Raw genomic sequence first — 12686 nt, 5'->3', positions numbered from 1 at the left:
AATGTTTTGAAGTATTCCGAAATGTTTATTTTCCACATTTTTTTCAATCCTGTTCATTTCATGTTTCCATTTTTTTTAAACATGTAGCTAGCTCATTTTGGTTAAATTGTTCTTGTTTGATGAAATTTTAAAAATGTTTTGTTAGTTCTTAAACTTGTTCGTGACCATTATTGCGAAATATTTGTACGTTTTATACTGTGCTCACATTTATTGCTCACTCGTGACCCTTTTTTAGCAATAATATGATCTATTTTCACTTTGGTTTTTATGCAGCATTTCGTGTCAGCTTTTATTTTTTTAAGTCCACTCATTTTAAACAAACTTTACTCATTTGTATTTTTTTTTTTTTTTAACAATTTCTCTCATTTTTACAATTTACAATTTTTTGACTGACATTTGACCAATTCCTCCCCTCACTTTGAGTTAGGTTGATGACGCAGCTCATCGTATCTTAATATCGCAAGCAAGCCACCCGGCATTATTGACAAATACTTCATGGCGGCGGTCTCGAGAGATCAACTCTGATGTTTACACACTGGCGGCGGCCCACTCGAGGACGCCTTTAAGAGATCTTCAGCAGATAAATAAAAGCGAGGAAAACATCCAAACACTCACATTTAACGCTCATTTGCCAACTTTTGATTTATTCAACTAGGTCGCTCCCGGAGGAGAAATTCAGTTTACACTTACAAAAGAGATTTAAGAGTTGTGTGCATTGCTTAAGAGCACCTCAAACGTGAGCGTTGAACCTAAAAAGGCGGATACATTCCAGTTGACATCTTCATGGGCCTTTTTGTCTTCGTTCCGTTCTGGAAGGGGAGCGAGCGCCGTCCGCCAATCAACACACTGCACTGTGTCGACAGTGATCTCCCCCTCTATATCGCCGTTTATCTTTCGCACCTTTGCAATGTCGTAGATTTTTAAGCCGTCTTTTTTTTTTTTCTGGCACATGTACGCATAGACCTCAAGTGGTACTCAAGCACCTGTCCTTTTACCCTGAATAAAAAAGTGCCCTTTTTTGCTGCAGCCTTTTTCTTTTTTTTAACCCTTTATTCATCAATATTTAAAGGAATAAGAATTAGTGTTTTGATATTTGAGCTGCATTTATTTCAGGCCTTTGGAGAATTGTACATATGCTCCCAGCTTCATTTATTTGGGATTCATCAGAGGAACTTTAAATGGTGGCAGGTGTGTGCTGACCCTCATTTAACATGAGTTTGAATTTGATTGCATCATTGTGAACACATTTATAAGAGGATGTGCACACTTGTGCAACCACGTTATCTCAGTTGTTTACTTTTCCTTCCCCATCTTTTTTTCAGTTGAGTTATACAGGTTATAGGTTAACTAAAAGTGGGGGGAAAAAGTTTAAAAATGATTCATCTTGGTGTCATTTTGTTGATCACAAAAACCTGCCATTTCAAACGGGGTGTGTCGATTTCTTATATCCGCTCCAACTACCCTTCACCTCCTCTGCTAATAGTTTCGCGATTGACTGTCTTGATTGTGTTAACAGAAATAAATACGTCATTTAAATAGATACTACTGCTTTTTGGTAATTGTGTGAATGTTTTTTACAATGGCTGCCGTTTTCTTGGGCTAGTGCATCTGCCCCAAAAATGTCTGTGCACGTGCCTGGGTTTTACATTTTGAAACGTTTTTTTTTTGTTTTGTTTTTCCCCCAAATGGTCTCTCTTTGTCGTGGCTCCGGAACCTACCTTTTTTGGGTGCCCCCAACTTGAGGCTGCCAAAAATGTGGCCACATGAGTCACGAGCAAGATCTGGCCCGGTCCTGATGTTGCGTATGGGGGGATTGTTACCATGGCAACAAAGGCCATCATTAGTGTGTGAGTGATGGGATGGATGCGCTTTCGTGTGCTTTTTTAAGCATTCCACTTTGGACAATACAAATGAAGGCGAGCTGTCCTTCTTGACATGCTCGTAAACAAACGGCGTCGACCGTGTAATGGCGGCCGTGTGTGCGTGTTAATGCGTGTGTGTGTGTGTGTGAGAGAGAGAGAGAGAGAGAGAGAGAGAGAGAGAGAGAGAGGGGCAGGCGGACATGAGCGGGATAATAAGCGTCATGGCATCTAATCAGATTTCTAAGAGGAATTGATTGTTGTGCGGCAGGCTGCGCTTGACAATAAGCCCACATTTAAGTGTTAATTTTTATGCTAATGCAGCCCCCCTCCTCCCCATCCCCCAAACCGCCCGCCCGCCCGTCGCCCGTATAAAAATTGCCCCGCACGCAAAATATCAGCTCGGCAGCCGGCGTGAACGCTTGTAATTTATGAACTGTGTTTCTATTAGTGTGTGCCACATTTCGGAGAAGTTTTGCTTTTCTTTTTTTTTTTTTTTTTTTAAATCATTTTCACTCTGGTTTTCCATTTTTTTGGGGAACATTTTTCACAATTCTGTCACATTTTTGCTGATTTTATGACACGTCAAAAAGTTCAATAAAATTTGGATTATAACAATTCTCATTTTTTCACTATTTTTTTCCAGAAATATCAACTATTTGTTTTTTGTTTTTTTCCACAATTGTCGTATCTATAAAAACGTTAATTTTTGCAGAAAATTTTACAGATTTATGAGAATTTTTAATTATTTTTGCCGGTTTTTACTCATTTTAGTGTTCACAATTTTTTTATTCTTTAATAAATTGACTAATTTTACGGTCCTTTTTAAAACATTTTGACTTAGTCTTTCCATCTTGGACAATCTTTCAAATTTTGTACTTTTGTCAAGTTTTCACAAATGTCTTAGTCAAATTTTAACTAATTTTATAACAATTTTCACTGTTTAATACAATTTGCATTTGTTGTGTGACTTTATTTATTGAAATTTTCAGAAATCTCCCATTCCCTTTTTTCATCATTCCCCCCTGAAAGGATTCCTTCTATTTTTTTGGTCAAATTTAATTTTCTTCACTCATTTTATAGCAATTGTAAATGTTGTTTATTTGACAAATTGCCCTCATTTTCAAGTCAAATTTTAACTTTTTCGAACGATTATCACTAACTATTTTTATATTTGTGACTTTTTCCCCCCACAAAATAGCTTGCAATTTTTTAAAACTCGGTGAAAAATTCAAATTTGGCAGAAAAATGAGTGAAAACAACATTTGTGATTTTTTTTTTCCTCTGTTGCTTCTTCTTTCTCTGCAATGTTCACTTCCTTTTTAACAGTAAAAAAATTTATGTCTTGAATATTTATCAGTTTTCACTCTTGAAAATTTTTTTTTTACTATTTTTATTTTGATTTTTGACATATGACTATTTTACTTTTTTTTCATCTTCTGGCAAATTTCCACTAATTTGTTGTTTACTCATGAGCATTTTCACCCATTCCATATCTGATCATTTTGTTTCCTGCATTTTTTGACCTTTTTTCGCTTTGCAAAATTTGCATGCCCTTATTTGTCTCATTTTATTTCAACTGTTTGCAATTTTTTTTTTCTTCCAAATGTTGACTTATTTTTGTCCATTTTCTCTCCTCTAAAAAAAAAAAAAAAAAAAAAAAAAAAAAAAAATCACTTTCCAACAAATTTCAATCAGTCTTTACAATTTGCACTTCACTCATTTCTCATGCCTTTCTTTCTTTTTTTTTTTTTTTTTTTTAAACCAATTTTGGGACAATTTTTCACTCATTTTTGAACATTCTGACTCCTTATTTGACAGAATCTCGAAGCAGTTTGCGCCGCACACAAAAATGTCAGCTCGGCAGCCGGCGTGAAGGCTTGTAATTTATGAGCTACGTTTCTATTAGTGTGTGTCCCACTTGTTAGGGAGCCACATGCGCCTCTCTGTGCCGCCTTTCACCGGCTTCTTGAACGTGGGCGCGCGCGCGGTGTTGTCGGCAGGACGGTCTCGGCTCAGTGGCTGCTACACCGAGGCCTTCGCGTATTATCATATATCGGGTGGTCCTTGCCCCCCGGACAAAAGGCAATTTAATACAATTTAATGACATTGCCAAGCATGTGTGTGTGTTTGTTGTGTGGGGGGGAGGGGGGTGAAGGCGAGGAGGACGAAGAGATGTGAAAATACGCTGTGTGTGTTTTAAATGGCTCGCCCGTGCAGTGGTGTCACCTTCACTCAGTTGCTTCCTCTCCAGTCATCGTGAGGTTTATCATTCATTGTTTTTTTACCCATTATTTAATCCAAAGAAATTCTCAGCTTTTCATTTGTTGAACACGGTTCACTCGTTTTTTTTTGTTTTTTTTGTATCGTGATCACTAATCTTTTTAAAATTTCCCTCATTTTTTCGACATTTTGACTTATTGTTTCATTCTTTGCCTTTATTTACACTCAGCTACTGTCCATGTTGAATCATTTTCGAAGAATTGTTAAGTAATGTTTTATTGTGACACATTTACAATCCTTCTTTTTGTTTTCAGTTTTTTTATAGTTTTTTTTTTTTTTTTTTATAGTTTGACTTTTTTCCCCCCATTTTTTTGACAGGTTAACAAAAATTTTGCCTTTTTAAAAAAATAAAATAATATGTATATATATATTTTCACGTTTGTTTCCAATTTTCTGTCAAACCATTACGTGATTTAATCGAGCTTAGTTTATAATTTTTCTTTAAAAAGAGCTTCACTCATATTTGACCATTTGTCTCATCTTTTTCCAATATTATTCATATTTTGACTGTTTTTACCTTTTTTCCTCATATTTTTCCACTCATTTATTAGACAATGTAGAAATAGTTTGCACGGATACTTTGAGCTCGATTTTAGTTGTGTGCGTGTTTTTGTTTGTGGTTTTTTTTTTTGTGTGTTTTTTTTTTTTACTGGCGGCATGGCGTTTAAATGGCGGCAGCGGCGTGCTGGCGCGCCGAGTGCCACTCGAACGCCAAAGCGTCCAAACTGCACTCGGCGGGCCCCAGAAAGCACACTGAAAGGTTTGGATCCAATTCACATATAGGTCAATTAAATGCACCAACATCTGCTCTCTCCCCACCATTTGCATATAGCATTCATATGTTAATCATGGCCCTTGTTTTTTTTTTTTTCTTCCCTCTCTTCCTGTGTGTGCGCGAGTGTGTGTGTGTGTGTGTGTATTTCCTCCTGTACTTCCTCCCCTCCTCCCAGCCTCTTTTGTATCACCAAACAAAAAGAGATGCCGAACATTTTTGGATTCCCTTTTTCCCGTCCCGTTTCCACTTCCTTTCCACGTTAAAGGGGAGGTGAGTCGACCGGTTCCCCCGCCCGACCGCCCCCACCACCACCATCTCCACCCCCCAACCCGACAGCGACGAGGAGCCCCTTTAAAAAGCGGAGCCCGATCTCCTCCCCGAGTAGCTTTAATGCCTTATAAATCAATGATGACACAGATGGACCAGCGATAATCTATTTAGAATGCCTCACAGCAAATATTGTTGTGCAGATGATTAGACAGACAGTCATTTTAAGCCCTACGCCTCCTACGCTCACATGTTTTGCTTATTTCGAACACATTTAGCGACATAAGAGACCCCGTTTGCCGTTGTTTTGCTTTTGACGACGGCTCAACCGTTGGTGCAAATGTGGCCTTAAATGCAGTGACGTAATCACCCTAACCATCATTCCGATTCGGCATCTGCCTGACATACGGGGTTTAAATTTGTTCGCATCTACCTGGTCATGGCCATGTTGAGCCTGAAATGGTCGCTTCAAAGCCAAATGACAGACTTCCTGTCTGCTTGAGACTTTTTGGGGGTCTCCTCATGTCTCCCACTTGTCATGCTGCTAAATCAAACTGGGCTACTGGGTTACTGGGCCGGATTTTCAAACAATGACAGTAGATGTTGTGGGGGTTCCAAAAACTTTTATAATAGCCTTGCCCGTCTGTCTAGTAAGCGAGGTTCAAGTTTGGTGGCAATCGGACAAAATCTTTCAGTGGGGTTTGTATTTGAAAAACGCCTGGAAATGGACAAAACAGTCCTAAAATGGCCTCTTGGAACCAAAATGCCAGACCTCCCGTCTCTTTTCGGGTATGGATTCTTGAGACTTTTTTGTGGGTCTACTCATGGTAGAGATGTCCACCAAATTTGAGGTTGCTAAGTGTAACTGGCTTTGGGGGCTGAATTTTCAAAATGCCAGACATTGGCAAAAATATCCTCAAGTGGCTGTTCTAAACCAAAATGGAAAGGCTCGTGTGTCTTTTCCAGCATCGCTTCCTGAGACTTTTTTGTGGGTCTACTCATAACAGATATGTCCACCAAATTTCAGGTTGCTAAGTGTAACTGGCTTTGGGGGCTGAATTTTCAAAATTCCTGAAATTGTCAAAAAAGACCCCAAAGTGGGCACTTAGAAACAAAATAGCAGGCGCAAAAATACACAAAAATGCAAATGGTGCAGTGGTAACAGTGTTCAAGAGGGAGCTTGAAAGATTAGCGAGAGCTTTCTGCGTTTCCACCACATCGACCGCAGAAAAATGCACCTGTTGGTCTTGGCAGGGTCACGAGGGAATCTTGAAACAGCAAAAGAGTCCAAGTCGTGTTTGCGTGTCCAGCGGAACCTCGGTTTACGTGATTAATCTGTTCCGCAAAGTCTGACTAAAGTCGCTGGGCAACACAGATTTTCAACTCCTGCCAAAGATTTTCTGTGGGGTTGAGATCTGGAACCTGACTAGGCCACTCCAGGACCTTGAAATGCCAGAATCTCACGATACACGGCCCCATTCATTCTTTCCTTTGCACGGATCAGTCGTCATGGTCCCTTTGCAGAAAAACAGCCCTGAAGCATGATGTTTCCACCCCCGTGCTTCACAGTAGGTACGGTGTTCTTTGGAACAGGCCAGATTTTATACGGCGCCATCCCTCCATCAATGATTTAAATAAGCTTTCAAAAAAGTCTTATACCAGTGGTTTTTAACATCGCTTGCGATTTATAAGATAACATGCCACGCAATTTAATATATAAAATAGAACATTTTCTTCATTTGATGACTCTATCATTACTGCTGTAGCGTAGATTAGTCAAATCAAAATGGAATTAATTTAGCAGAAAAGAATAAGCCGGAAGCGACGCTTGCGTCACTTCCGGTTTACCGTAATTTTAAGTTTCATTGTTAAAATCAAAGTAATATATCTCGTAAAGGGGCACGGTGTCATGTTTTATGAGGATAAAATGTAGGGAAAGTGAGGAGAAACCTTTTTATCAGTCTCGTAGTTTGAAGGTTGCTACAGTTCATGAAATTTTGAGTTCTCCATGACAGAGGCTTACTTAAACTCAGAACACACACAAAACACAATTTTATAGTATATTTAATGGCTTCTACAAGGGATTTAGAGGGAAACACACCAAGGGTCCAACTAAAGAAAGAAAATAACACTAATAATGGTAACATGAAGGAAAATGGGCGTACGAAAAGGGAACTAGAACATCCTGTGTTGGACTAAAGTTGGAAACGTGAACATTTACTGCGTCCAGTGCGGACAGGAGAGAGAGGACAAAGTTGAGGTTTTGTCTGAAGCTAGTCATTTCCCCCGAAATTATTAGGCACTCATGTTGCGGTCTGGCGATAGCGTTGCGCCGTCTACTCTTGACCGTAGGCTCAAGCTGGTGGGTGGTCGTCTCTCTCTCTCGGGAAGTGGCTCAGGAAGCAAGGCGACAGATTTGGTTGCAGAAGAAAAAGATGTAGAAAAATCGAACAAAAAGGAAAGAGGCAGAAGACGAAAAAATAACCCCAACTCGGTACTCTCTTTACTCACAGGTCAAGCGCATGGAATGTTGATCTTTTAGTTTTGGCAAATCAACTGCTTATGATTCAAATCTCATTTCATGCTGCTGGGAGTCAAATCAAGACAAGCAATTCTCAAAATATCACAGCTGCGTTTGTAAAGTTGACACAATGACACAAACATCCAGGCATACATTTGGAATAATTCTGCAGACTTTGTGAAATATCAAAACAGACATTTAGCCTCGGTTGAACATCAAACGAGTCGGCCCGGTTCGACCGCAGTTCCTCTCGACACCAGCGGGTGTTGGTTGCCTTGTCGCAGCAATTGCTCCTATTCACAAACAGGCGGTTCGGTGGAAACATCTGGCCTTTGATGCTTGGGAGTTCATACTTCGAGGGTAGATGTTAATCAGTTTAGGGTCCACGAGGCGTCTCACAGCGGGGCCGGTTCGAAAGGCTGCAGTTTATCAAACCGTGGGGAGCCGCTGTGACACCTCCATATGCGGGGACCATGCCCGCTACACTGCCAAACAAATCACGCGAGTAATGGCTGTTACGACAAACCAAAAGTTGCAACAACTTGACCCGTCGTTCTCCCATTGCCCCCTTTTTTTTTTCTTTTTTCTTCTTCTACCCTGTGTTCTGGACAGTTTTGGTCGTTTTGACGTTTGCAGAGTTCTCTGGGGTGACGTCGAAATATTTGCCTCTTCCCCAACAGAGAGCGTGCAGTATACCAATGAGCTGAGGAGGGTATACGTATGATGACAATTACAGGCCTCTGTCATCTTTTGACTTGTCAGACTTTTGCTTGGATGTTTTTACGCAGGTGTGACTGAGTGTTGCCAAGCAGACTGGGAGGGTTGTTATTGCCTTAAGTTGTGAAGAAACACTTGCTTTGTGGAATACACTTTGTCGTCTTTTGAACACTTTTTACAAAACTTAGCAAATGCTTTGGATGAACGCGCATCGATTCTGAGAAATGAGGGCCGAGTCAAGTTTTTTTTTGTTTGTTTTTTGTACGGAAACTAATCGGATGTATGAAAACAAGGTCGAAATTTAGATGAAAAGAAATCACGGACAACTGAGTTTCAACTGTATTTTTGTATGGTATCGTGTTCACGTTTGAGTTTTTTTTTTTTAACATTCCCGAGAACTGTCTGCGTTCCCACCACACCGTCACCATCTCCTTCTGCTGACGTCCTTTTGTTCTTCCTCCAGGTGGCGTTCCCTTCAGCAGTGCCAGCCACAGGCGGCTCGATCCAACACCGAGGTTCACTCCAGTATGCTGTTGGCGTGCTAAGGTAAGCAAACCTGCCGTGCGGTTTTGCCAAGTGTGCTCCTTCGCGGACCTGGGGTGGTCTGCGCGTGACGTCGCGGTTGTGGTGCTGCGTGGCGGTCCGCTCTTAGAATACAACACGCAATTATGCAAAAACGTTTGGTACTTTGAATTTGTTTTTGAATGAATTTTGAGTCAGCGTTTCAAATTTTGGAATTCATTAACATGTTTTTTATTTAAAACATATTTGAATACAATTGTTTTTTTAATTCTAATAATGCTTTTTGTTTAACTCCTGCTCACTCATTTTATTGTTTTAATTAATTTTAAAATACATTTTAATTTGATTAATTATTTGTATTTTGTTTTTTATTATTTTGCGTTCAATGTCGTTTAATTTGGCATTTCAGCTCGTTTTTAATTGTATTTGACATATCTGACTCGTAGTTTTAATAGTACTCTTGTCATGATACAGTAGTATTTATTTTCATTGTATTTTATTTTGAGTTTAATGTATATATTTTAATTTACTTTACATATTTTATTTTCTTATCAATTTCTAATGCAAAACCTTTTTCTTTTTTTAACTTTTTAAATTTGATCCGAAATGTTTTTTTAATTGAATATTATTTATTTATTTTTCTGAAAGCGTTTCAGGTATGTTTCTGAAAGTGGAATATGTTTATTTTATTTTTGAAATTTTATTACACTTTAAAAAAAATAAAAATATTTAAATTTGTATGATTTGACAGATGGTCTAAATTTTCCAATGCATGGTCAGCATTTCATTTTATGCTTTTTTTTTGGGGGGGTCATTCTTTCCTGCGGACGTACTCAAGTAAAGTAAAATATTACTAAGATCAGAGTTGATCGATTTTCCTTTCAGCCTGTTACTAAACTATATCGTCCTTGCTGTGTGACGATAAAGAACATCACACACACACACACACGCACACACGCCAACTGTTCATCACTCACTCGCCAGTTCGACTTATCCCCAAAGGCGTTGTGTCTTTAAGCGCACACACACGTACACACACGCACGCTCAACTTGTAACAATCTGGATTGTGATAATCTACCATAATCATCCGCCACATGCCGCCTAAAAACACACTCGGGTGGCATTCCGCCGTGCCGCCTCCATGCGCCAATGTCACTACCTCCGCCGTCAATGTCACCACCGGGCGGGGGAGGGGCCGGGGGGGGGGGGGGGGGGGAGGGCGAGGGGCGGTGGGGTTGTTGAAGAATTTATGTTTGGCATTAGTGTAATTGAATCACGCTCGTATACCAAAAAGCGCGACGATGCACACGCTTGAATTATTGCGGAACGTCGCACGGAAACCAGGTGAAATGTCTCAAAACGAGCCGCAAAATATACTTGCCAACACAAAAATGTGGTTTCAAGCCTCAAGCCTGCGGTACCATTTCTAGAAAAGGTTTCAAATTAGGGTTTCGAACAAGGTTAAGGGTTCTGAATTAGGGTTTCAAGTCTGGGTTAAGTGTTATTGTTTCAAACAAGGGTTTGTGTTTCAAGGAAGGGTTCAGGTTTCGAGCAAAGAATTTGGGTTTCAAATTAGGGTTTTAAAGCAAGGGTTAAGATTTGAATTAAGGCTTTCAGAATATATGGTTTCGAGCTACGGTTAGGGTTTCAAACGAGTTCGGGTTTCAAATTAGGGTTTCATACAAAGTCTGGGATTCAAATCAGGGTTGCTAACCAGGGTTCGTGTTTCAAGGCAGGGTTCGGGTTTCGAGCAAAGAGGTCGGGTTTCAAATTAGGGTTTTAAAGCAAGGGTTAAGATTTGAAATAAGGCTTTCAGAATATATGGTTTCGAGCTACGGTTAGGGTTTCAAACAAGATTTCGCGTTTCAAACTAGGGTTTTAAAGGAAGGGTTAACATTTGAAATCAGGGTTTCAAAAATATATGGTTTTAAGCTGCAGTTAGCGTTTCAAACAAGAGTTTGGTTTTCAAATGAGGGTTTCATACAAAGGCTTGGGTTTCAGATGAGGGTTTCTAACAAGTGTTGTGGTTTCAAACAAGAGTTAGGTTTTCGGGCCGGGGTTGAGTTGGGGATATTTCTTCTTTGAAACGATTCCTCCTGACGTTTTTTTGATCCCAGTTTTTTTTGCAGCGCGGGCTGCATGGAAACCGTCGAGTAGGCGCCCTCGTTCCCGACGCGGGGAACAATGTCCTCCCTCCCTCGCTCGCTCGCTCGCTCGCTCGCTCGCTCGCTGCCTCCTTGAACGAGATGGATGATAAATTCCGGTCGGGCGGCGGGCGGGCGCAACAGCTGTTGGCAGACAGGCCTGATATGAGAATAGCAGCATAGGATGAGCAGGCATTAAAAATTAATATGCTATTTAGCCTAGGTGTATTTTAGGTATTTGACATTTTCATGTCCGGACAGCCGCAATTTATTCATAGTGCAGAGAGGAGAGAGGACAGGGAAAAAAAATAAAAAATAAAATAATCGTAAAATAGGCGTCGGGCGGGTTGGGGGTGGACGGGCACTGAGGTTTTTACGGTCCGTCCGTCTCACCTTGTCGCCGCCACGTGCGGTCAGTCACACGATCCGAGCCGGTGGAAACTAATTTTAGGACCGCGGCATCGTCAGGGTGGGACTTTCTAGTTATCACATGCGAAAGCCTTGCTTTCGGGTTGGCTCGTTTGTTCGAATCGCGACTTAAGAGATCTGAGTGCATTTCCAATACACGATAATATTCACATTATTTACACTCAAGTCCAGACACTTCAGAATTTGACAAATTTTTACAATTTTGAGTATTGCATTATTGACCAGTGATTTAAAATTTTAATTGATTTATAATTCCTGATTTTAATTTAGTTTTTTTCTCTTTTTTCTTTTTTCTTTTTTTTTTTTTTTACTTTTATTTAATTTTTTTTGTTTTTGTTTTTATCTTACTATTATCTTTTTAATACTTGTTCCTTTAATTTTTTTTACATTTACATTTTGATTTTATTTTCTACTTTCATGCTAATTATTTTATCTATTATATTAGTTAATTTGAATTGATGTTTCATTTTTAGAATTTCTTATTTTTTTTTGTTTTGTTTTGATTTTAAATTAATTTCCTATTTTTTCACACATTATTATTATGATATTAAAAATATATCTTTTTTTCTTTTCAAAATCCACATTGAGTAGTTACTGAATCTCAGAAGACAAACAAATGTTTTTAAAAGAACATTTTTTTATTCAATTTTTTTTTTTGTACCGAAATCATACAGTATTGCATTGGAAATATGAGTTAATTTTAAAAGCGTTCGTATCGTGCGTCGGCGTGAGCGGAAGCGACAAAAGCGCGCCCAAGTGTAATTTGCGAGCGTTAAATGTGCCTTAATCCCGTTTGACTGCCGGCTGCCGTTGGGTTCATTCGCTTGCGGTTTTGCCTCGAGGGCGTTTTCAAATGTCGCCGCTCGCCCACGGCGGCGTCCATGCTCGCTTTGACAAACATCGCCAGCCTCGCGTAGCTCATGCGCGCCCTCATTGAGTTCAAATTCCAGTTAGGGTTTATAGCGCCACCTGTTGCTTTGGTGTCAATTTGATGGCGCGCTATTGGCTCCTTGTGTGAGATTTAAATAACGACAACAACAACAACAAAAAGGCCATTAATGTGCACACGATGAGTGAGTACCCAATGTGGACATTTTCAATCAGGGGTCTAGTCACTTTTGTTGCCAACGGTTGAGGCATTAATGGCTGTGTGTTGTTATTTGCAGGG

General features: G+C 39.8%; 1 protein-coding gene across 1 annotated transcript in view; it reads left to right on the top strand.

The window, feature by feature from the left end:
• Window positions 1-12686, top strand: part of znf536 (zinc finger protein 536) — a 179819-nt gene that overhangs the window by 60067 nt on the left and 107066 nt on the right. The window contains exon 4 of the mRNA XM_061704916.1: window positions 8886-8968. Coding sequence (XP_061560900.1) covers window positions 8886-8968 — 83 coding nt within the window. The remainder of the gene's footprint in view (window positions 1-8885; window positions 8969-12686) is intronic.

Source organism: Phycodurus eques, chromosome 2 (assembly GCF_024500275.1).
Source record: "Phycodurus eques isolate BA_2022a chromosome 2, UOR_Pequ_1.1, whole genome shotgun sequence".
Classification (NCBI taxonomy): Eukaryota; Metazoa; Chordata; class Actinopteri; order Syngnathiformes; family Syngnathidae; genus Phycodurus; species Phycodurus eques.
This window is presented reverse-complemented; position numbering and strand designations above follow the sequence as displayed.